The 24,017-nt window shown below is 42.4% G+C and overlaps 1 protein-coding gene across 1 annotated transcript in view; it reads left to right on the top strand.

Moving 5' to 3' along the window:
- Window positions 1-14,638, top strand: part of slc6a5 (solute carrier family 6 member 5) — a 114,769-nt gene extending 100,131 nt beyond the window's left edge. The window contains exons 14-16 of the mRNA XM_037545143.1: window positions 10,303-10,468; window positions 13,544-13,676; window positions 14,606-14,638. Of these exons, the coding sequence (XP_037401040.1) occupies window positions 10,303-10,468; window positions 13,544-13,676; window positions 14,606-14,638 (332 nt within the window). The remainder of the gene's footprint in view (window positions 1-10,302; window positions 10,469-13,543; window positions 13,677-14,605) is intronic.
- Window positions 14,639-24,017: the final 9,379 nt, after the last annotated feature.

Genomic DNA, 24,017 nt, shown 5'->3' with positions numbered 1-24,017 from the left:
CCTCACAATAATTGGTTACAACAGTAATTAAATTCTTGTTTGGTCTAATAAAAGGACCAAGAAACAATAGTTGTTAACAATACAAGAAACGGCCAACAATTAGCATTATTCAAATACAACCCCAATTCCAAAAAAGTTGGGACGTTGTGCAAAATGTAAATTAATGTAAATAAAAACAGAATGCATTGATTTGCGAATCTCATAGAACCATATTTTATTCACAATAGATCATAGAGCACATACCAGATGTTGAAAGTGAGACATTTTACCATTTTATGAAAAACGTTAACTCATTTAGAAATTAATGGCAGCAACGCATCTCAAAAAAGTTGGGACAGGGGCGTGTCTGCTATTGTGTAGCATGCCTTCCTCTTTTAACAACCATCTGTAAATGTCTGGGAAGTGAAGAGACCAATAGCTGGAGTGTTGGGAGAGGAATCTTGTCCCATTCTTGTCTGATATAGGATTCTAGCTGCCTGGGTCTTCTTTGCTGGACTTTTCGTGATGCGCCAAATATTTTCTAATGGTGAAAGCCCTGCTGTCTTGATGGATGCACTATGTGTCTTGCTGAAATATGCAAGGCCTTCCCAGAAAAAGATGCTGTCTGGATGGGAGCATATGTTTCCAAAACCTGTATATTTTGTTCAGCATTAATGGTGAACAAATGTGCATGTCACCCATACCACGTGCACTAATTCTCCCTCATACCATCATGGATGCTTTTGAGCTGTGTGCTAATAACAAGCTGGGAGGTCTTTAGCCTGAAGGATGCCGTGTCCATTATTTCCAAAAAGAATTTAAATTTTTGATTTGTCAGACCACAGGACACTTTTCTACTTTGCCTCAGTCCATTTTAAATGAGCTTGGGCCCATTTAAAGTTGGGAAGTTGGCGGTTTTTCTGGATCCTGTTTATATACAGTTTCTTCTTTGCATGATACCGTTTTAACTTGCATGTGTGGTTTGCATGGCGAACTGTGTTCACAGACCGTGTTTCTGAGCCCATGCAGTGATTTCCACTAGAGAATCATGTCTGGCTTTAATGCAGCGCTGCCTGAGCGCCCACAGATCACGGCCAGCAAATGCTGGTTTTTGTCTTGTCCCTTGAAGATTCTCTGAATCTTTTAACGATATTATGTACTGTAGATGATGAAAAGCACATGTTTACATTGATGAATGTTATTCTTGAATTGTTGCACTATTTGATGGTGCCGTCTTTCACAGAGTGGTGAACCCCTCCTCACCTTTAGCTCTCTGTGATGCTGTTTTTATACCCAGTGAAGTTACTGACCTGTTGCCAATCAACCACCAGTGTTTTTTTTAAGCTTTATATAACTTTACCAGCACTTTGCTGTCCTCTTTTTTGGAAAATGTTCTTGGCATCAAGTCAAACAATAAAATTTCTGTCACGCACTCGGATCCAGGGACTCCAATTCCCAGAGTCCTCTGGAGTCTCACGTGACTTCATACTCCCCACCCCACTCCTGGCGGAGATCTAAGTCTCCTGATTATTAAGGACTTGCACCTGCAATAGATTAGATGGGACTCTAAGGTTGGGCTATTTAAGCCCAGACATTGCACAGCTACAATGTGAAGTATTGTTCCGCTGAACCTTACAGAGCTTTTATCTTTGTGCTGTTTGTTTTCATGCGTCTGGACTGACGTATTGGTTCGCTGACTTTCGTTTTTTGCCTTGCCCCTATTTTGGATACCTCTGCCTTTGTCGTGTTGGATCTGTACCTTTTTGACCTTCGCTTGGACTTTGACCACGATTCTGTTTTGCTCTATTGATACTTCGACCGTTTATTAAAGTCACGCTGCTTACCGATCTGCGTTCATCCGCGACTCTCTCACCCTTACAATTTCTCAGTTTCAACATTTGATATATTGTCTTTATACTATTTTCTCAATTAAATATAGGCTTTACATAATTTGTGCATCATTGAATTTTGTTTTTATTTCCGTTTTGCCCAGCGCCCCAACTTTTATGCACATGGGGTTGTAATCAGAAACTCTATTATGAGATGAACTGTGTTCATTATGCGTTGAGCTGCTAGCGAGCAACGGGGGTAAGCTAATGCCGCTAAAAATAAATGTAAATGATCGGTCATTAATTAATGTTATGCAAATTGTGATTGCTGGCTTTAGCATTAGCATGCTTGATGCAGGTACTTCCTTACATGTAATTGGTACAATGGTAAAATTATATACATTCTCAGTATGCTGTAAAAATAAAATATATATTTTTTTTAAAAAAGAAATCAAATTTTAGCATCTTTAATTAAAATAATTTTTTTTCTCTGTAACTTTATTTTCTCCAGGGAAGTTTTGGATTTACCAGGATCGCCAGTGACGCTCTTTTTGCAGTGTTGTGGAGAAAACTGCTCCAGCTCGGTTTTACAGTCTTCCTTGTTCCTCCCGCTGAGGCTTTCAGAATGAAAGAGATTCCCCAGAAGAGCGAGGGAGTGAGCACAGCCATGCTGCCGTAATTTATTTCAGCCGGTGTCTGAGCTATCGAGGCAGTGGTGATAGCGGGAAAAGTTTTAAATAAAACAAGACTGATGGCTTTGCCTGGGCATGATGTTCTTCCAACCATAACAAGTCCTCAAGTACCATTTGAAATGAGAAGTCCAACAATAAATTACCTTTATCTGGAATTGATTTGTACCCCAGGTAATGGATTTTTTTTTCCTGGGCAGGCTCATAAAAGGAGCGCATTTGATAGACTGTGCTGGAGGGGGATGGGTGGGGGATTGGGGGGATTGGGGGGATCTTACTGTGTGTGTTTCTTCCCCCCAGTCCATGATTTAAGAGGGGTTCTCTCACAGGGAATGTTTGTATGAAAAAACAATCTTCTATATTATAGAAGTATTAAAACGTCTGTAACGTCTTTCAAACAGCACAGTGTAAAATGATATTAGCATTAGGTCTGCACCTGTTCACAGTTAGTGTTACTAAAACGATTAATATCAGGAGACTTTATTGCAAGTAATGATTTCTGTTGGTCCATTCATAATGAAAGGTTCCCACAGTGAAAAAGGCAACAGGGGCCAGTTGCACCAGCAGGTCGTAGCTAAAGCTAGACCTACACTGTGCCATTCATCACCCAATTTTAACCTCAATTTGCCACTTGCAACACATTTTCACAATCTGCAGTCATTCCCCAGGTAGGCAGCTCAAACTGAAGTCTGGTACACTCTCAGAAATTTAGGTACTAACTGTCACTGGGGTGGAACCCTCAAGAATAATTCTCGGTACCTTTATTCAGGGAACATAACTGAACCATAATCCACTGAAATGATCTGTTCTAAGCTGTACTGACTCCACACACCCTGCCTCGCCTCGCCTCCAGGCTTTTACTCTACTGCTCTGCTTTAAAACATTCAGTTATGAAAAGGTACAAATATGAACTTTTCACCTGGAAGAACTTATTCTCCAAGATATATTGTGGTGTTTCAAGATATATTGTACTTTTCCCCAAAAAGTATGGCAAATTATTCAGTAACTGCATTAAATGAATGTAAATTTTAATTTCATTTATTTATTTATTTGTTTTGTAAAAGCTCCCCTGAAATGAACAGAACATGTGTTTTATGATTTACACATATTGCTATGTGCTTACAATTTATTGCTGAAAGCCAAAAATCTTAGACGCTCTTCGTATTATTTTATAAAAATAATTTTTACAGAGCAGATCACTGAAGAGACATCGTTTGTTTATAGATTATAGCCCAGATTTGGGGAAAAATGGGTCGACTTTCAGTAGAAAAACAAACTGAGTTCAGCTTCTTTTATTATCATCCTCATTGTCGTTAACTGCTTAATCCAGATAGGGTCGCAGTAGCAGTTGGGAGAGCAGAGAATCCCAGATGACCCTGTCCTCCGCAACTTCCTCCAGCTCATTCCTGGGGAGCCCAAGCCGCTCCCAGGCCAACTTGGAAATGTAATCCCTCCCCCGGGGCCTTATTCTGGTAGGCCGTGCCTGGTACACCCCCACCTGGAGGCATCCAGGGGGCATCCGAATCAGATGCCCGAACCACCTCAGGTGGCTCCTCTCAATGCGGAGCAGTAGCGGCTCTACTCTGAGCTCCTCCCAGATGGCCAAGCTCCTCACCCTATCAAATAGAGTGTAGCTGCCACCCTGTGAAGGAAGCTCATTTCCACCACTTGTATTCGCGATCTCATTCTTTCGGTCATTACCCACAGCTCATGACCACAGGAGAGGGTAGGGATGTAGACCAACTGGTAAACAGAGAGCTTTGGCCTTTTGGCTCAGCTCCCTCTTCACCACTACAGTCCGGTACAGTGACCGCATTACTGCTGCCGCCTGCTCCAGCCTGCGGCCGATCTCACCGTCCCTCTTCCCATCCCTCGTGAACAAGACCTTGAGATACTTAAACTCCTCCACCTGGGGCAGGTCCTTATCCCTTACCTGGAGTGGGCATGCCATCCTTTTCCGGGCTAAGACCATGGACTCAGATTTGGAGGTGCTGATCCGCATACCAACCGCTTCACACGCAGCTGGAGGGATCCATGTGATTCAGCCAAAAGAACAACATCATCTGCAAATAGCAGAGATGCCACCCTCCGGCCTCCACACACAATGCCCTCCTGACCCCGGCTTGACGCCCTGTCCATGAATATCATGAACAGGAGTGGAGACAGGGCACAACCCTGCTCAATGCTAACACTGAAAGAGTCCGACTGAGTATACGAACACAGCTCTCTGGGAGTACAGAGATTGAATGCCCTGGAGTAGTAGCCCCAGTACCCCATACTCCCGGAGGACCTCCCACAAGATATCTCGAGGAACCCAGTCGTAAGCCTTCTCCAAATCCACAAAACACATGTAGACTGGGTTGGCAAACTCCCATGCCTCCTCAACAATCCGTGAGAGGGTGAAAAGCTGGTCCATAGTTCCATGTGTCCATAGTTCCACGGCCGGGACAAAACCCACATTGTTCCTCCTCAATCTGAAGTTCAACTATCGGTCGGATTCTCCTTTCCAGCACCTTGGCATAGACTTTCCCAGGGAGGCTGAGCAGTGTGACACACCCTCCTGTCCCCTTTCTTCTGTGAGGGAGGCGTGTCTCCTGGATTAAGGAGTTCTTCAAAGTTCTCCTTCCACTGACCGACAATATCCGAATATAGCTATTCGCTAGGGCCTACCGGGTCTGACCATCAGTTTTTCTTGCCATCTGATCAAACTCACCACCAGATGATGATCAGTTGACAGTTGACAGTGTGAACAGAAATCTAACTAATCTCTCTTTAAACAAATATCAAAATATAAAATTATAAAACTACAGTGTACAACTCTGCCAAAAAACAAGAAATTAAATACTAACAACTACATACATCAGAACTGAGATCACATTTTTTGTGCACTGAAGGGCTGAGAAACTGTCAGCATTCACTCAACAGCTTTTTCTATAAAGGCTAGAAACCAAATAAATACATATACACACAAACTCGATAACAGTAAAAATATGATTTATGGTGCAGCCCTAGTGTAAACACAGGTAAATAAGAGCTCATGTTTAGAATGTTTATATCCATTTTTCAGGTCACTCTTTACAGTTTAAGCTCAGCTGCATGTTTCTCACCACAGACTCATCCCCAGTTTACACTTTTGCTCCACATAAAAGCACAAACGATTCAATATTTTACAAATTTGTCTTAGAAACTAATTTGTATTTAAGGCCTTAGAATAAATTGTCTCCAACATTTTGGAAAACAGTCAGGTGTGTCTAAACTTTTGACTGGTTCTGTTGAGAGACGCCCTGGAGAACACCTACCATTTCTTTATAAGGAAATGTCCTTCTTCACAGCTCATGGAGTCTCCTTACCGTTTCTACTATCATTGTCATTCTCCCCTCATTACCGGCCCTGAATGAGACACTTATTCCTGGACCTCTTTCTTGTGTCCCTCATAAAGCTGAATTATTCAGTTTTCATGTCTGCAGTGAGGATATGGTGATTATCAGGAGATTTGCTTACGAGCTCTGATTCGTCTGCACTTTTTGCGCTTCATTAAGACACTTGCGCTTTGTTCTGTGTCTCTGTTGAGAGCGGCCAGGCAGCCTCAAGGGCTCTCTGAAATCCTCACCTCAGTGTTGATGCTGTAAAAGGATTGTGTGTTAATAAAGGTGCAGGCTGGCTGATTTACAGCTCTGTGATCAAATTCAAGTGAATTTTTTAGACTTTTAAACTGCAGTTTTACAGTTAATCATACCGTAAGTGCTTTAATTCAAGCCTGTGATATTAATGATGGAGTAGTTTAGCCTGTTAGATAGCTGATCAGCCTCGATCTAGTTAAGAAAATAAGTCGTCAGTCCCTCAGTTTAAACAGAACCGGGCTCTTTCTTCATCAGTACACTTGGTGCTCCATGCGAGCAGCATTACAGTCAATGATTATTCATTAACACTCTGTGATTAACACTCAATCACTCTGTTCACTCTGTCAATCATTCAAAAAAGCTTATAACGAGTTAGTGTTAGCAACACAGCTGAAACAGTGTAATGGTTGGTTGGTTGGTGTAGTGGGTAACACCTCTGCCTTCTATACTGTAGACTGGGGTTCAATCCCCCACCTGGGCAAACACCCTACACTATACCAATAAGGGTCCTTGGGCAAGACTCCTAACACTGCCTTGGCCTACCTGTGTAACAATAATCAAATTATAAGTCGCTCTGGATAAGAGCGTCAGCCAAATACCGTATTTGTGTAAAGCAGGGGTCGCAACCCAAATGTTAAGATGAGCCTTTTTATACTTTCAACAAAAGTAAGTACTTTAAGAGCCACTACATTTTTGTCCATTTTATCATCTTGGCAGTAAATATGTCTTAGTATGTTCTAATCTGCTAGTGTAGGCAAATAATATAACATATAAATGAAAACACAGACTTGCTTTGCTCTGCTTTAAGCTTTAGCTCAGCTGTAGCTGCTTTTCTCGCATCTCTGGCAGGAAACTTTTCCACTAAAGTAGAATAACTTCTAAAATACCTCTCGATTTTTCACAAGTCAGGTTCTCATTTGCCAGCTACTTGGTTCTGTTACACTCTACTATGGTTGCTATGCGTCGATCTTCAGGGTTAAAGGGTGAATCGGCAGTTCTACATTAACTCCAGTGTTTATTTTACTGCAAAGGTGTTTATTTTATTTTTACCTACAAATCAAATTCTGCTGTGGAGCCACAACAGGGCAGTAAAAGAGCTGCATGTTGCTCCAGAGCTGCATGTTGCTGCATGTTGGTGAACAGAAATCTGAGCAGGACATTTTTCCACACTGAACTGCTGTAGTATGGTATTAATTCATTGTGTTTACAGTCCGTAAGTGAACCGCACCATCATATACAGCAACGTTACTGTTAGCTCTGGAGTTCCTCAGCAGTTCTCCAGCTCTCCGAGAGCAGCAGGACGCTGTACTGTGGTCTGTATGTGTAGATGGATGGAGGAGTGGCAGCACAGAGACATGGTGAATCTGTCCATGTCTTTGAGTCTCACCACTTAGCAGCTAGCGTTCAGCACACTGCGATTGACGTAAAGCTGATTATGTGCTTCAGCCAGAGCCTGCTGGAGGATTCCTGATGGAGAGCGCAGCATTATGGACACGAATCCGCCATGAAGCTAAAGGGACTGAGATTTACCCAGCATGCCTTGGGGAGCAGACACTCTACGGTTATTAGACGGGGCCTAGCGTAGACTGAACTAGGCTGGACGTGTTGGTTAGACAAGGGACGAACCGAAAGTTAAGCAGCTGTCTGTTTTCGAGTTTGTCCCTCATCCAATCAGCCCCATCCCAGCTAAGCTAGTCCACATTCAGCCTCTCTCAAAATCTCTTAATGAGAAATATTGTATTTATTGACCAGATTTATGTTGCCATGATAAATTTATTACTGTTTATTACTGTTACTAGTTTAGAATTAAAGGGGAACTCCAACACTATTTCAAAATTCCTCCATAATTGAGTGTTGGAGATGCAAACAGAGAGATTCATAGTGGTTTGTTGTATAATATAGTGGTTTGCAGACGTTAACAAAAAAGGGTTTTGTGTTGAATAAGACAGCGTTGAATTCCACTACCTAATCTGTTTATCTCAAAAGAATGTTTCCTGTGTTAAATGTAAATTTTAGGTTATTATTTTTATTCCATTTCACCCCGAGTTAAACTTGCATTAGATCTAGACTGCGATAAGACTGTTGTCTTTTAGGTTATGAATATTTTCCGACTCTCTGTGGACTCTTTGTCGCTTTTCCATCTACTGTTTGCTTGTTGCTCTGAATAAGACTTTCTGTCAACTGAATTAATGAAAATAATAATTTAACAGACCAGTGATGGAAAAGAAATGTAAGCCTGTAAAACAGCATTCATTACAGCAGCATACAGGTAGCTCATTTAATTAATCTACTCATAAAACATACATTTTTATATTTGCTATTGCAGTTATTTTAAAAGCTGCACTGACTGCCTGGATCTTTTAGGAGAGATTTTAAAGCTCTGATGCTGTTTTTTAAAGCTCCTGAATGTGTGTCTGTTCATGATCTGCAGATATTGACCTTCTGCAAACACCTTCCGCGAATTACAAAAATGTGTTAGACCTTTGAGCTCAGAGCTCACTTTTAATAAACATCTGAAAACGCAGCTCTTTAACTCAGTGCTTCATTAAAACAGCCCTTTATCCTTTTAATCTGATCTGTGTTGTCATATGATTTTAAATGAAAACTTCTAGCTTCTTCTATTACTGTAAAACATTATCAGCTGTGTGTAAAGCACTTTGAGTTGCCACCAGCATAAATAAAAATGATTATTGTTATTATTATTATTATTATTATTAATGAAGTGTCTCTGAAGCTGTTACTGATGATTGAATGCCATCATAATACAAATATATTTACATTTACAGCATTTGGCTGACGCTCTTATCCAGAGCGACTTACAATTTGATCATTTTACACAAGTAGGCGAAGGTGGTGTTAGGAATCTGTCAAGCAAGCTAAAAAGCACATGGTAATTTATGAAGTTGCTCCGTAACAAATAGAAGTTTTTGAAATGAATGAAGAAATGTTCCTTTGTGTAGAACACGTTCTCTGACATTCAGCATTTGCATCGTTCTCACACTGAGCATCTCTATTTAAACTGCTGTTGTTGGATCAATATTAGTTTTCCTTTTCAGCGAATTTAAGTCGATATGGACTGATATAAGGCCAGGTTTTGGTGTAAATATTAGTTTTATTGCTGCAGGGGTTTCTTACAGTTTCTGCAGTTTTAACTGATTTACCGGACACCCAAATCGATAGCGGTCAGTGTGGGTGCAGTTACAGCTTTATTCAGCCTGTCGTATTGTGCTTAATGTTTTATTTTACCTGCTCAAAAAGCAAAATGCAGTTTTAATGCAATTTTTATAGGGATGAGTAATAAAAGATAGGATATCTGCATGCATATTTATGATTTCTGAATAGATTTATTTTCCTGAGTAAACCAACCAGCCCATTCACATCTTAATATTTAATATACAGTATCAAGTCAGACACTGTCTTATTGTGTGTGCTTGTCTTATTGAATACTGTCTTTCTGCTGGTAAAGGTAGGCTCTGAGTCGAGACTTTCTCTAGCTTAGACTCTGTTAATTACAAAGCTGTCTTGTAGTACCTAGTTCTTAATTGTAATTACTAGTTTCAGGTGTGGTTTCAGGCTAGCCAAAGGTGTGAACTGTTGGGGCCGAACTATCAGTCACAAGGCTGATAAATTGAGGTGTTCCGCGGTCTGTAGCCGCTGTAATTCCTCGACTGATACGTGTCTGCTTAACTTTGGCTAAGTATTGCTTTGTTATCCTTCATTACCTTTTTATGTCCTAATTACTGTGTCTCATCCCACAGATCATGTAGAACTACTCATCGTCACAGGACCCGTAATTCCAGTAACCTCATCTATCCCCTGCGGTCATCAGAATTTCAGACCAGGGTTGCAGGTGGGCTCTGGAATTGCCGATCCGTTGCGCAGAAGACAGAATTTCAGCCCTCGCATCCTTCTATTCACTACACTTCCTGGCATTGACGGAGACCTGGATCACCCCCATGAACTCGGCGACTCCAACAGCCCTGTCCTCTGCCTTTCACTTCTCCCATTCTCCACGGCAGTCTGGCAGGGGTGGTGGCGCAGGTTTGCTCTTGTCCAGAAAGTGGCGTTTCACTCCACTTGCTTTTTCTCATCTTTCAATTTCCTCCTTTGAGGACCATGCTGTCACTGTATCTTTCCCCACTAAACTTCACATCATTGTTCTTTATCATCCTCCCTCTCCTCTAGGCTACTTCATTGATGAGTTAGACACTCTTCTGAGTCTCTTCTCCATCGATGAACTCCTGCTCATACTCTTGGGGGACATCAGACAAGCTGCAGTCATCCTGCCTGTTACCACTGCTATCATCCTTCGACCTCACCCTCAACCAGACTCCTCCAACGCACAAAGCAGGCAATGCTTTGGACCTGATATTCACCAGACCTACCTCCGCACTGGATGTGACAGTAACTCCCATGTCTCGCTCTGATCACCACTTCCTATCATTCTCACTCTCCCTCCCTGTTACTCCTGTCCATTCCACCCCTTTGTGCTCCTCTTCTCAGCGCAACTTGCACTCCACTCCTTCCTCATCTTTCACCTCAACTATCCTGACCACCCTTCCCCATCCTGACTCATTTTCCCTCTCTCTTACTGAACAAGGAAGGCTTAGAGAAGGTGGAAGAAATCCCAGCTCAACTCGGATCTTAACTCCTACCAATCTCTCCTTTCCAAGTTCTCACTCGAAGTTACTGCTGCAAAGTCATCTTTCTACAGAGGGAAACTGGAAGCATCAGCATCTGATCCATGCAAGCTCTTCAACATTCTCTGCTCTCTTCTCAACCCTCCTCCCCCCTCCACCCTGTTCTCTCATCCCTAAGGATTTTGTCACCTTCTTTGAGGAGAAGGTTGATGGAATCCACCAGTCTTTTCCCTCTGTCCCCACTCCTTCCACTAGACCGCCTCCTCTCATTCTCAGTCCTTTAAACTGTTTTACTTCTCTTTCCACAGATGCTGTCCTTCAACTGATCAAATCCAGTAACCCAACCACCTGTCCACTGGATCCCATCCCATCTGCATTGTTTCAGTCAATCTCCAAGGACCTACTGCCCTTCAGCACTTTTCTCATCAACAAGTCCTTGGCATCATGTGAAGTTCCATCAACTTTCAAGACTGCAAGAATACTTCCCATCTTGAAGAAACCCATGCTTGACAGCTCTGATGTCAACAACTTCACATCCTCTCCATGCAGGCTCTCCACTGGTGTCCCACAAGGCTCAGTGCTCGGTGCCTTACACATGCCCTACAACATGCCCTGTGCCATACCTTACACCATGCCCTAAACCGTGCCCTATGCCATACCTTACACTATGCCCTACAACGTGCCCTGCTTCTTCTTCTTTCGGCTGCTCCCTTTAGGGGTCGCCACAGCGGATCATCTGCCTCCATCTTGCCCTATCCATTGCCTCCTCTACTTTCACACCAACCATCTCCATGTCCACCTTCACTACATCCATAAACCTTCTCTGAGGTCTACCTCTTCTCCTTCTACCCGGCAGCTCCATCTCCAACAATCTTTGCCCAATATATCCACTATTCCTCCTCAACACATGTCCAAACCATCTCAACCTGGCCTCTCTGGCTTTATCTCCAAACTGCTCCACCTTCACTGTCCCTCTGATCTGCTAATTTCTAATCTTGTCCAGCCTTGTCACTCCCAACGAAAATCTCAGCATCTTCATCTCCACCACCTCCAGCTCAGCCTCCTGTCTTTTAGACAGAGCCACAGTCTCCAAACCATCATAGCAGGACACACTGCTGTCTTGTAAACCTTCCCTTTCACTCTTGCTGCTATCCTTCTCTCACACATCAGCCCTGACATCCGTCTCCACCCACTCCATCCTGCCTGCACCCTCTTCCTCACCTCTTTTTTGCACTGTCCATTGCTCTGGATGGTTGACCCAAGATATTTGAAGTCATCCACCTTTACGACCTCTACTCCTTGCATCTTCACCTTTCCACCTGCATCCCACACCATGCCCCAAACCGTGCCCTATGCCATACAACGTGCCCTCTGCCATACCTTGCACCATGCCCTAAACTTGCTCAAGGACACCTCAGTCATGGACTGTCGGCACTGGGAGATCGAACCGGCAACCTTCCGGTCACAGTGCCAACTCCCTAACCTCCGGCCCGTGACTGCCCCTTAAAGGTATGTGCGTGTACTTTAGTCCATGTTTATAGATAACAGTGAGTCAAACAGAGTCAGAAACCACATAATCACGTTTATTAGAGATACTGAACATCTAAACATGGTTTAAATAATGACTCAGGTTTCAGACCCTGCAGACATAAAAGGCAGCATTTCAGTGTTCTTCATGTTACTATTTCTGGATGGCTGCTGTATAAATAGGCAGTTCTCATGTTCCTCAGTTCTTATGGAAATGCTGTTCACACTGTACGAATAACTTGGGAACTGCTTTAAGCCCTTGTAGATATTTATAGATTCTATAGTGCATGTGTCTTTTCAGCCACAATTCACCAACGAAGCACTAAATGGCGAGTGCCGTGTTATGACTCTTGATATCCCACAGTGGGGGCGGTCGGGGGCTGGAGGTTAGGGAACCGGCCCTGTGACCAGAAGGTTGCTGGTTCAATCCCCTCGGCTGACAGTCCGTGACTGAAGTACCCTTGAGCAAGGCACCTGACCCCCAATTGCTCCCTGGGCGCAGTGGATAGGGCTGCCCACCGCTCCAGGCAAGTGTGCCCACTGCCCCCTAGTGTGTGTGTTCACTAGTGTGTATGTGTGTGTTTCACTGCACGGATGGGTTAAATGCAGAGGTCTAATCTCACAGTGTGCAAACACAGAGACAAACGGCTGTAAATTCTATAATTCAGTGTGTTATATTAACTGAATAGTCACAATGCATGCAGCACACCTATTTTACAACAATAAGCCATGGGAAGCTGCATGTTACTGTGACTTTAGCAACATTCACATTACAAGCCTCATTACTCAAATCAAATTTTTTTGCAGAAATCCGATATCTCCGACATGATCGTTCACACTAGTCTAGATAAGGGATTCAAATCTGCCATTCGTTTGAATAAACCGGCGACCTGAAATGACCCTCATGAGCACAAAAAGTGGCCCAAATCCGTTTTTTTTGTTTGCTTGTTCCCACTGTCTTTTAAATGTGATCTGTATGCGACGTCAGTCTGAACAGATCAGCTCCCAAACCGAACCGCATGCGCAGAAGAACAATATACTTCACGTGGCTCATCCAGAGGTAAACGGTCATGAAGACTAGTGAACACTAGTCGTTCCTGGTTTCGTCTTCGCCAGCATCTTATGAAGTTCCAGTGGTCCAGTTGGGCTCATCACACACAATGTGTTCGAGTTGGCCGTTAAAAGTGCCTGGTATTCGACTACGGCCTCTTCTTTGGTTCGTGTCCTCGGATTGTTTCAATTGCTCTCTGGCGTTGCAGCCTCGTGCTCCTCCGGCCGCGCTCGGGCTCCTCCGGCCGCGCTCGGGCTCCTCCGGCCGCGCTCGGGCTCCTCCAGCCACGCTCGGGCTCCTCCGACCGCGCTCGGGCTCCTCCGACCATGCTCGGCCGGCTCGTTCGAAACCTCTTCAAACTCGGAGCGGCTGCGATGAGTTTCTTCTATTTTTTGAACAGTCTCAACAGCGCAAAATGACAAATTTTATGTTGTACTGACGCAAAAATCACATGAATTCCGATCTGGCTGTTCAGCCAGAGTCGCATTGCCGCAGATCGGATACGGATCGGGTTTCAGTACCACATATGAAAGCGTCTCAAATCGGAATTGAAAATTTCAGACTCTGCGATTTTTGCTGTTCACACAGCCACACAAATGATACATCTGTGTCGCATATGAGGAAAAAGATCGGATCTGGGCCACTTTTACCTGCTGTGTAAACGTAGCCTAACCTAACGAGCAGAACGAGCCTTCTGAAGATAATTGACTCTGATTCGTTATTGGCGCAAGATGAAGGTGAAAAAGGTGAGAAGTGCTGCTTTTCCACCGTTTACAGGCTTTAACTTCTGTTTGGCGCTGTTGCCATGGTAACGCTGAATGATGGCACAGGTGCAGTGGGGAAAAGAAAGCACATGAATTCAGATCTGAGGGTTCACATTAAGGTCTCATGGCCACGAATCGGATACGCATCTGAACTAGGACCACATAGGAAATTGTTGGATTTGAAAAGATCAGATTTGTGTCCACACAGCCCTGAAAACATCAGAACATTCCACCTGGTAATGAGATCGCCCAGACCAGGGCGTTGTGAGGCACGGCTGTTTTGTCTTCTGTCTTTTTGCCTGTTTGTTAAGAAAATAAGTTCAGTTTAAAAGAACAGCATTCTTACCTCATCTGTACACTTTCTGATTGATATGAGCAGCGTAACATTAAAAATGCAATTCAGGATTTTTTTTATTTAAAACATTTCAAAATTAGTTAAAATTACCAACCGAATGTGAAGAAATAAGTTTTGACATTGTCAACAATGTTTTTGTGTCATGTTTCAGATATCTACTGAAGTTGGCATGCTACCCAGCTAGCCTGAGTTAGCTTTGGCACTGCTCTCCACCGCTGGAGCCTCAGCGAGTAAAGGGATGAAGTTCAGCACTAAACTCACGTTTCTTCTAGACTGGTAAGGAGGGGACAAGTGAAGAGGGAGGAGGAGCAATAGGGGTTCGACAGGTTGCGTCATCCTACAAATGACTCCTTTAATGTGCATTAACAGCACTCTGGTATAAGTGAGTTAGTGCATTAATAAAGAATTCAGTAGCAGTGAGTTGATCATGTATTGGTCACGTTGTGTATATATTGAGCCTTTTACAACATTTTGAATGCAGCTCAGCCAATCAGATTTTAGGACTGAAGCCATAAAAGCACGCTACTGCTATGATATGACAGCTGTGTAGTGCTTTTGCATCGGTCGCTGTTACATCAGCCATTAAACCTTCTCTAAAACCCCTTGTCATCCAGCTTTTTCATCAAAAGCTTTTACTCAACCTTATGCAGAATTCTGAATGACGGCTCGAATGCACAGTGAGTCGTCCCTCAGTCTCTTACCTGTTTATAATTTCAAAAACTCCCATCCGTCAAGAGCTCTGTGGCCTGACACAGCTTCAGTCTGGAATGAAAGACGTTTTGATTGCTTGTGCACACTATGCAAAAATGAAGTCAGCTAGCAAATTTCTGTGTCTGAGTTAATAATGTTGTAAAGCGTTTGTCCACTTTATTAGAAACAGTTACTTGTGCTTCCACTCACTGGCCACTTTAGTAGAAACGCCCACCTTGTGCTTCCACTCACTGGCCACTTTAGTAGAAACACCCACCTTGTGCTTCCACTCACTGGCCACTTTATTAGAAACACCCACCTTGTGCTTCCACTCACTGGCCACTTTAGTAGAAACACCCACCTTGTGCTTCCACTCACTGGCCACTTTAGTAGAAACGCCCACCTTGTGCTTCCACTCACTGGCCACTTTAGTAGAAACGCCCACCTTGTGCTTCCACTCACTGGGCACTTTAGTAGAAACGCCCACCTTGTGCTTCCACTCACTGGCCACTTTATTAGAAACACCTACCTTGTGCTTCCACTCACTGGCCACTTTATTAGAAACACCTACCTTGTGCTTCCACTCACTGGCCACTTTATTAGAAACACCTACCTTGTGCTTCCACTCACTGGCCACTTTATTAAAAACAAACTACTTTGTGCTCAGCAAGGCAAAGAAATTTTATTCCTTAAGTTTTTCAGTCAAAGGTTCTTTCCTTCAGTGTTTTAAACCCAACAGCACTGATTTGATCCTCCAGCAAATGAAAGATGTGGAATTGATGCTCTCCTCTGCTCTCTGTCTGCACTCCTCCACTCTACACTGTGATGTGTTAAAGAAAAGAGCCGGGCCATCCGTCTGGATAACAGAGTGCCCCTTGTAATCTGCAGTTTCTGTGGAGTGGAGAAGCTCCTGGATCATCCATCCTCCGCTCCACTCGTCCTGAGGAGAGAGATGATGATGTAGTTTCACTCTCAGTTTGAGAGGAGGCTTGACTCAGAGGGATAGTGAAGGTACACACAGTAATAAATGATATCCTGGCAAGTGAAATCATCTTAAACGTACTGAATATATCTAATATGTATTCATATATCATATATGATTTAACTTCTTTAATGTTGCTTGTTTCAAGCATTATTTCTGTAGATGTTTTGTTGATGCTCACAGTGTGTATAACTATCATTCAATTAAGCGTCTTTTAAGTGCAACTGAATATTAAACTGAATGTAATGGATTCTGTTAAATCTAACCTGAACCCTAACTCCAACCCATAATCTAAACCTAAACCCAAAGCTGATCCTCACCTTATCGTTTGCCTAACCTGAGTCCTAAATCTTAACATTAGTTTTCATTTCTGATTGAAGTTAGTCCTGACCTTAACTTTGACCAAAACTTAAAATAAATAAATAAATAAATAAATCCTAAACCTAATCTTAACCTTACATTACCTCCAAAACTAATTCCTAATGTCAAACCTAGTCTTGACTTTAACTTTTACCTAAACTGAATCCTAAACCTAACCTTAACATTAACTTCAATTAAGCGCACCACACTAAGGGTCTTTTCACGCTTGTCCTGAGTGCTCGAGTCCACACCCAGGATTGATTCTGGGCTTGTTTGGCGGCGGGACTCATTATCTCTGATTTTGTTTCACACGCAAGAATGCGATCTGAACCATGGATTGAATGAGCTCAATTCCATATATCACTTTTCTGCATGCACGTTTGCAGAGTGGTCTGCACAGCTTCACCTGTTTGCTACCTGGGATACAAAGTCCACCCCTCAAGTGGTGCAGGAGCGGTCATCACTAAACCTGAAAAGGGATGTGACGTGAGTCGAAGCAGTCACGTTACAAAATGAATCAGTCTTGCAGCCCCACGTGCGCCGCTGGGAGCTGATAGCTTCTACCTACAAAGTGCACCTATCAGAGTTGGCTGGAAGTGAAACCCAGAAAACTGACTTCCGATGGACTAGAGATTCATTCTCTGTTCTGCACCCAGGTTCAGAAACAGCTTTCACACTCGACTTGCAGGGCAACCAGACCTGGATCAGGAAAAAACATGAGGGAAGATGCTCTGTGATGTCTGTGGTCTGTATTTGTACCTGTATGTGGTCTGTAACTTCAAAAGAACCACACCAGAGTTGATTTGGAAGCAGATCGTGGCCAGTTTGTTCAAGGGGTCTCTGTCTGCTTATTTGGTGCGCCACATAGTCCAGATGGCAGTGCTCACACTTGCTGTAACAAAGTGCAGTAACACAACAGTCGCTCTAGGGCTCACATTAATCCAGCCAAACCTGCCAAGTGTGAACACCCTAACTGACTGATTGTTAGGCCACACATGATGTACTTTCTGTTGTCTTGATGTGACGGTAAAACAGCATTATGCGAGAATTGGTGTTTTTGCTCTTGTGCCCAACCTACAGTTCTGAACTATTTCACTTTTAAATGACTGTTTTCTATCACTGCAATCTTTCATAAATAACACTGGCAGGGATGAACACTTTGCTGTCAGATGCTCGTGGTCCTGTATCCTTTTATCTCTCTCGCTAATGAGTAAAAGCCAGTCTGAGATTTACTGTCCGGTCTCTTGCTATGTCACTCCTCCTCTCTTCCTCTAACAGCATCTTCTTCTGTCTCTTTGCAGCCTCTGATGTCTCTATGATGTCCACGCTGAGATACCGAGCTGCTTCTTCTTACAGCTGCTGAGTTGCTGGTGTGTGACGTGGGGCCGTAAAGCGTTAAGCAGTTCTGGTAAGAGATTCTGGTGCAGCTCCTCCAAAGGTACATAGAGCTATAGCAGGCATTCCAGCCCTGAGTGGCAATGACAGAGACGCCATTCTCACTATTATAAGTCAGTATAGCAACAAAATGATTGGAAGCCGTTATTTTAAGTTACAGTTGTTACATAATGTTGCTTTAAGCTCATTAATTGCAGAATGCTGAGTGATACGCTGTGAAATGGGACAGTGCAGGGAGTCTGTGCTGCTGTACACACCTTTGTTAAAAAGAATGGTTGCAGTTTTTTAGTGCTGAATTTTTAAATGAAGGTTTTTGCCCATGACTGCAGATTTTCTCTTTGTTTGTGCCTTCTAAAAGTTTGTAGAACTTAATTTGAGAATTCATAAGAAAAGCCTAGCCCTAGTATTAAATAGTGTCCTGCACTGCTGCTGAAAACACCATTCCTGAGAATATACACTTGATTATTTGCCCTAAGATTTGACTGCACTACGTTTATCTGTCATTTTGACCAATTTTATTGAAATGTTTACTCAATGTGAAGGACAGCAGGTGTTTACAAATTATGCTAAAAAAAGAATAACAGTAATTATATAATTAAAGAAATAGAATTAAAGTGGAAATGGAAATACAACAAACTGAAGGATTTAACAGGACAGCGATGATTTGCTTTCATTGGCATGATGTTGGAGAAGTGAAATTGAACCAAATAAATATTTAGCTTCTGTGGCATTTTGGAGGTCTTTTTTTCTGATATTTGTAGTTTTCACAGGCTGGAGAAAAACACCAGCTGCTCCTCCAGATGAAGCAGATGATCTGTTTAAAAAGCTTTGTCACCAAAATATACCTGATTTATTTTTCCGTCTAAAACCATAAAAGGCTTCTGTGGAAACACTAAGCACACAAAAGAATATTCCAGTTATATTTCTACTAGAGTTGGAGGTACAGATTCATTTTTATAGTAGTTAGTAAGTAATTTATAGTAGATACACAGTAATTCATAGCAAATACTAAATATTTCATAGTAAATACTGAAAAAATGTAAAGATACTGAATAGTTTACAGTAAATACTGAGTAATTCATAACCAATACAGAGTAATTCATAGTATTAGCATTAATTTATAATAGTTACTGAATGATTCATAATGGAGTCAGAAAAATTAAAAGTCCAGGACTAAGATTGTTATCCAGCTTTTATGTGACACTAAGTGGAAAAAGAAGAATTACCCAAGATTATTATGTGCTATTTTAGTGGTGGGACATTTTCAGCACTGCAGTAACACTGACGTGGTGGTGGTGTGTTAGTGTGTGTTGTGCTGGTATGAGTGGATCAGACACAGCAGTGCTGCTGGAGTTTTTAAACACTGTGTCCACTCACTGTCCACTCTATTAGGCACTCATACCTTGTTGGTCCACCTTTTGATGTAAAGTCAGACACAGTAGCTCATCTGCTGTTGCACAGGTTGTGTTGGTCATCCTCTAGTCCTTCATCAGTGGTCACAGGACGCCGTTGGCTGGATGTTTTTGGTTCTCAGTCCAGCAGCGACACTGAGGTGTTTAAAAACTCCAGCAGCACTGCTGTGTCTGATCCACTCAGACCGGCACAACACACACTAACACACCACCACCACGTTTATATAGTGTTTATATAGTGTATTTTAATATAACCTTTGTATAACAATGAAAACTCAGTTAGGAAGTAATAAGCCCCTGTTTTTCTACAAGATTGTTAGTCATGCTACTTCATCATTTAAAGATGGAGATCACGCTCAGTTGTTTTCATCCATCAAGACGTAGTTTGGTTTACTGAGACATGTAAATGGCCTGCGCCGATAAGTCTGATCAGCGAGACTCCTCCTCATCTGCAGAGCGCTCATTTGCAATGCAGAGTGTGCACTCAACATATTTATGATGCAGTGATGAACAAAAAGCAGCACCTTATTTATGTCCGCTGTTGTTTGGAGCCTGACTCAGAGCTCTAAATGGTCATGTTTTGCTTTACTGTGTGCTACAAAGAGCGAGAAAAAAAAGCAAAATAATCCTATAAATAGAGTAGAAGCCTCACTACTACTAGCTCATCCACTTTGCGTAGTGTATTACAGTCTGTCAGAGCGACTGTGTGGATCATATGAACATTATAGAGCTTTTTAAATGAAGCAGTAGAAGCCGTATCGCCCCCTACGCTTCCTGTAGTGTATTACAGTCTGTCAGAGCGACTGTGTGGATCAGATGAACATTATAGAGCTTTTTAAATGAAACAGTAGAAGCCGTATCGCCCCCTACGCTTCCTGTAGTGTATTACAGTCTGTCAGAGCGACTGTGTGGATCATATGAACATCATAGAGCTTTTTAAATGAAACAGTAGAAGCCGTATCGCCCCCTACGCTTCCTGTAGTGTATTACAGTCTGTCAGAGCGACTGTGTGGATCATATGAACATTATAGAGCTTTTTAAATGAAACAGTAGAAGCCGTATCGCCCCCTACGCTTCCTGTAGTGTATTACAGTCTGTCAGAGCGACTGTGTGGATCATATGAACATTATAGAGCTTTTTAAATGAAACAGTAGAAGCCGTATCGCCCCCTACGCTTCCTGTAGTGTATTACAGTCTGTCAGAGCGACTGTGTGGATCATATGAACATTATAGAGCTTTTTAAATGAAACAGTAGAAGCCGTATCGCCCCCTACGCTTCCTGTAGTGTATTACAGTCTGTCAGAGCGACTGTGTGGATCATATGAACATTATACAGCTTTTTAAATGAAACAGTAGAAGCCGTATCGCCCCCTACGCTTCCTGTAGTGTATTACAGTCTGTCAGAGCGACTGTGTGGATCATATGAACATTATAGAGCTTTTTAAATGAAACAGTAGAAGCCGTATCGCCCCCTACGCTTCCTGTAGTGTATTACAGTCTGTCAGAGCGACTGTGTGGATCATATGAACATTATAGAGCTTTTTAAATGAAACAGTAGAAGCCGTATCGCCCCCTACGCTTCCTGTAGTGTATTACAGTCTGTCAGAGCGACTGTGTGGATCATATGAACATTATAGAGCTTTTTAAATGAAACAGTAGAAGCCGTATCGCCCCCTACGCTTCCGGTAGTGTATTACAGTCTGTCAGAGCGACTGTGTGGATCATATGAACATTATAGAGCTTTTTAAATGAAACAGTAGAAGCCGTATCGCCCCCTACGCTTCCTGTAGTGTATTACAGTCTGTCAGAGCGACTGTGTGGATCATATGAACATTATAGAGCTTTTTAAATGAAACAGTAGAAGCCGTATCGCCCCCTACGCTTCCTGTAGTGTATTACAGTCTGTCAGAGCGACTGTGTGGATCATATGAACATTATAGAGCTTTTAAATGAAACAGTAGAAGCCGTATCGCCCCCTACGCTTCCTGCCATGTATTACAGTCTGTCAGAGCGACTGTGTGGATCATATGAACATTATAGAGCTTTTTAAATGAAACAGTAGAAGCCGTATCGCCCCCTACGCTTCCTGCCATGTATTACAGTCTGTCAGAGCGACTGTGTGGATCATATGAACATTATAGAGCTTTTTAAATGAAACAGTAGAAGCCGTATCGCCCCCTACGCTTCCTGTAGTGTATTACAGTCTGTCAGAGTGACTGTGTGGATCATATGAACATTATAGAGCTTTTTTGTGATGGGTAAACAAAAAGTCCACATCATTTCATAATTGGCCAAATTTATAGAAATAGCAATTTGTTCCATTGTCTGGAGACAACTTTAATCATTGGAGATAGTGGCTAAGAGGAGCTCAGACGTCTTAGACTGCATATTCACAATTTATCGGCTCTCCCAGCTGTCCTAGTTCATTGTCAGAAAAGCTGAAATGTGGCAAATCTGGACTTCTTAAGAGGCTTTATAACAGTTGAACCTCTGCTCTGAGCCCTTCAGTGAAAGTATCTCCATGTTGAAGTTCCTGTCTCCTCATAAAACTTTGCTGACCTTAAAAATACGGTTGGCTGAAACTTCTAATTTCTTTTTTGTTTAAGTTGTTAAATCTAGTTCACAATGAGCTGGCACTGCAGGAGCTTTTCAGAAATATGCGCTTATCATTACAGACATCTACTCAATTATTTCTTTGCACTTAGAGCCGCTTCTGAAATCTTCTTCTGCCCCTGACACAAATCATTTGCTGTGTTATGAAGCTCCATGTGACGCTCGCCCCAATTCTCTGAAATCTTTCTTTCTGTAGACAAGGCCATGTGACTCCACTGCTTCCTTTGCTCTCCTGGAAAGCTAATTTGATCATTTTCTTTTTAAAGTCATTTTGTTTTCCAATAAAATAGACGTTCTCTTGACCAAAAAAGTTTGGAAATGCATGTTTCCGTGTTATGGTGAGATAAAATACAGTCCGTCACCACCTTTCATGTATTAAAACATTTGTTAAGTACAAGTTCATTTTCCGGGAGATGTTTGTAAGGAGATTAGATATGAGATAATCCACCTGTGTCAAGAAGGAGAAAGTCAAAGGAAAATAAGGCTTTGCTCACACCGCAGGTAAAAGGTTCTTCGTATGTGATACAGATGTGTGTGAACACACGGACTCTGACATTTTCAGGTCTAATTTGATTGAAACCGAAGTCCGATGCGTATCCGTTATGTGGTGAGACTCAGTCTGAACAGCCAGATTTTAATTCAAGCGACTTTTTCATCAATCCAACTCCGACATTCATCATAACTTTACGCTGCCAAGACCTCAAACATCTGGGCTGATGTTTCTGTGCAAACTACATTAGAAGACCCCGCTCTGTGTTTGGAGGGATTTTGAAAGATGTATCCAAATGTGACTGTAGAAGATCGAGGCTGAAGCGTCAAAGAAAGGTTAAGAGTCTGAAAGCAAAGTTTAAAGAATCCAAGGACACAAACCAAAGAAGTGGGCGTGTACAGCACGCTCGAGCTCCAGTCCAGCGGTCAGTCATCAGAGCTTCTCATCAGCTCCTGTGATGTTGGAGAAGATAAAGCTGAGACCTGCTCCTGTTCACTCCGTTCTGATTGTTCTTCTCTGAATTAGTGGGTCAGTTTAGGACGTGACGTGTTCAGATATTGTGAACAGCCTAACAAAAAAGAGTTGGTGATGAAATCATATTTGGTCCACTTTTACCTGCTCTGTGAAAGTAGCCTGAATAAAAAATACAGGAGTTTCCTAAAGTGAAGTTGAGAAAAGGGATCAAAAGCTACGGAGAAAATGGGATTCCTGACAACCACCCAGAACACCCGGTAATAAAGAAATGCTTTCCGTTGCTAGGGCTGCAACAAATAAATCAATGGGTTATTCAAATGAATAATTGATTATTCACATTATTGATTACTCAATTACAAAATAACTTATGTAGCTATCAGCTTTTAAATTTAGTCTGAGGCTGTTTCATGGATTTGCTAAGTAACAATGAAGACAACAATGTAACCCTAATTTCAAAATCCACTGCTGTAATAAGATTTCCTGCTAATACAACAGACGAAACGAGTCTTTTTCCTGTCAAAAAGATGTTTTATTTTGATGTGACTGGCTGATTCCAAAGCTGTGTGTGTGTGTGTGTGTGTGTGTGTGTGTGTAACGCGAAGCGAGGAGGCGGATGCACGTACTGAGATAAGCAACTTTTATCATGGGCAAATCCAGGGTCATGGTCAAAACGGTCCAGGGTCATAGAGCCAACACGGATAGAACGATATACAGACATGATGACGAGCAATAAATGATTCCAATGGTTCAAACAGACAGCATGATCAAACAAAGCAAACAACAAAGACCAGCAAAGACCAAGTACAAACACAGGGCTTAAATACAACAGGGATAACAAGGGACAGGTGGAAAACAGGTGGAGACAATCAGGGGTGGAGTCATAAAACGAGGGGGCTGGCACGAAACCAAAACAAACACACATGGGTAAACCAAAACAACAGGAACACATGGACTGGACTGGGAGGGGCCAATCGTGACTATATATATATATATATATATATATATACACACAAACATATATATACACGTATATACGACATATATACAAAGGTAACCCTTCGTCCAGCTGCCCTGCGTGTTTCTCAGAGAACTACCCACTGAAGCTGTTTGCGAGTGGCGGAAAACGTGAGCAGAGAACTCGAGACAA

Source organism: Pygocentrus nattereri, chromosome 15 (assembly GCF_015220715.1).
Source record: "Pygocentrus nattereri isolate fPygNat1 chromosome 15, fPygNat1.pri, whole genome shotgun sequence".
Lineage (NCBI taxonomy): Eukaryota > Metazoa > Chordata > Actinopteri > Characiformes > Serrasalmidae > Pygocentrus > Pygocentrus nattereri.
This window is presented reverse-complemented; position numbering and strand designations above follow the sequence as displayed.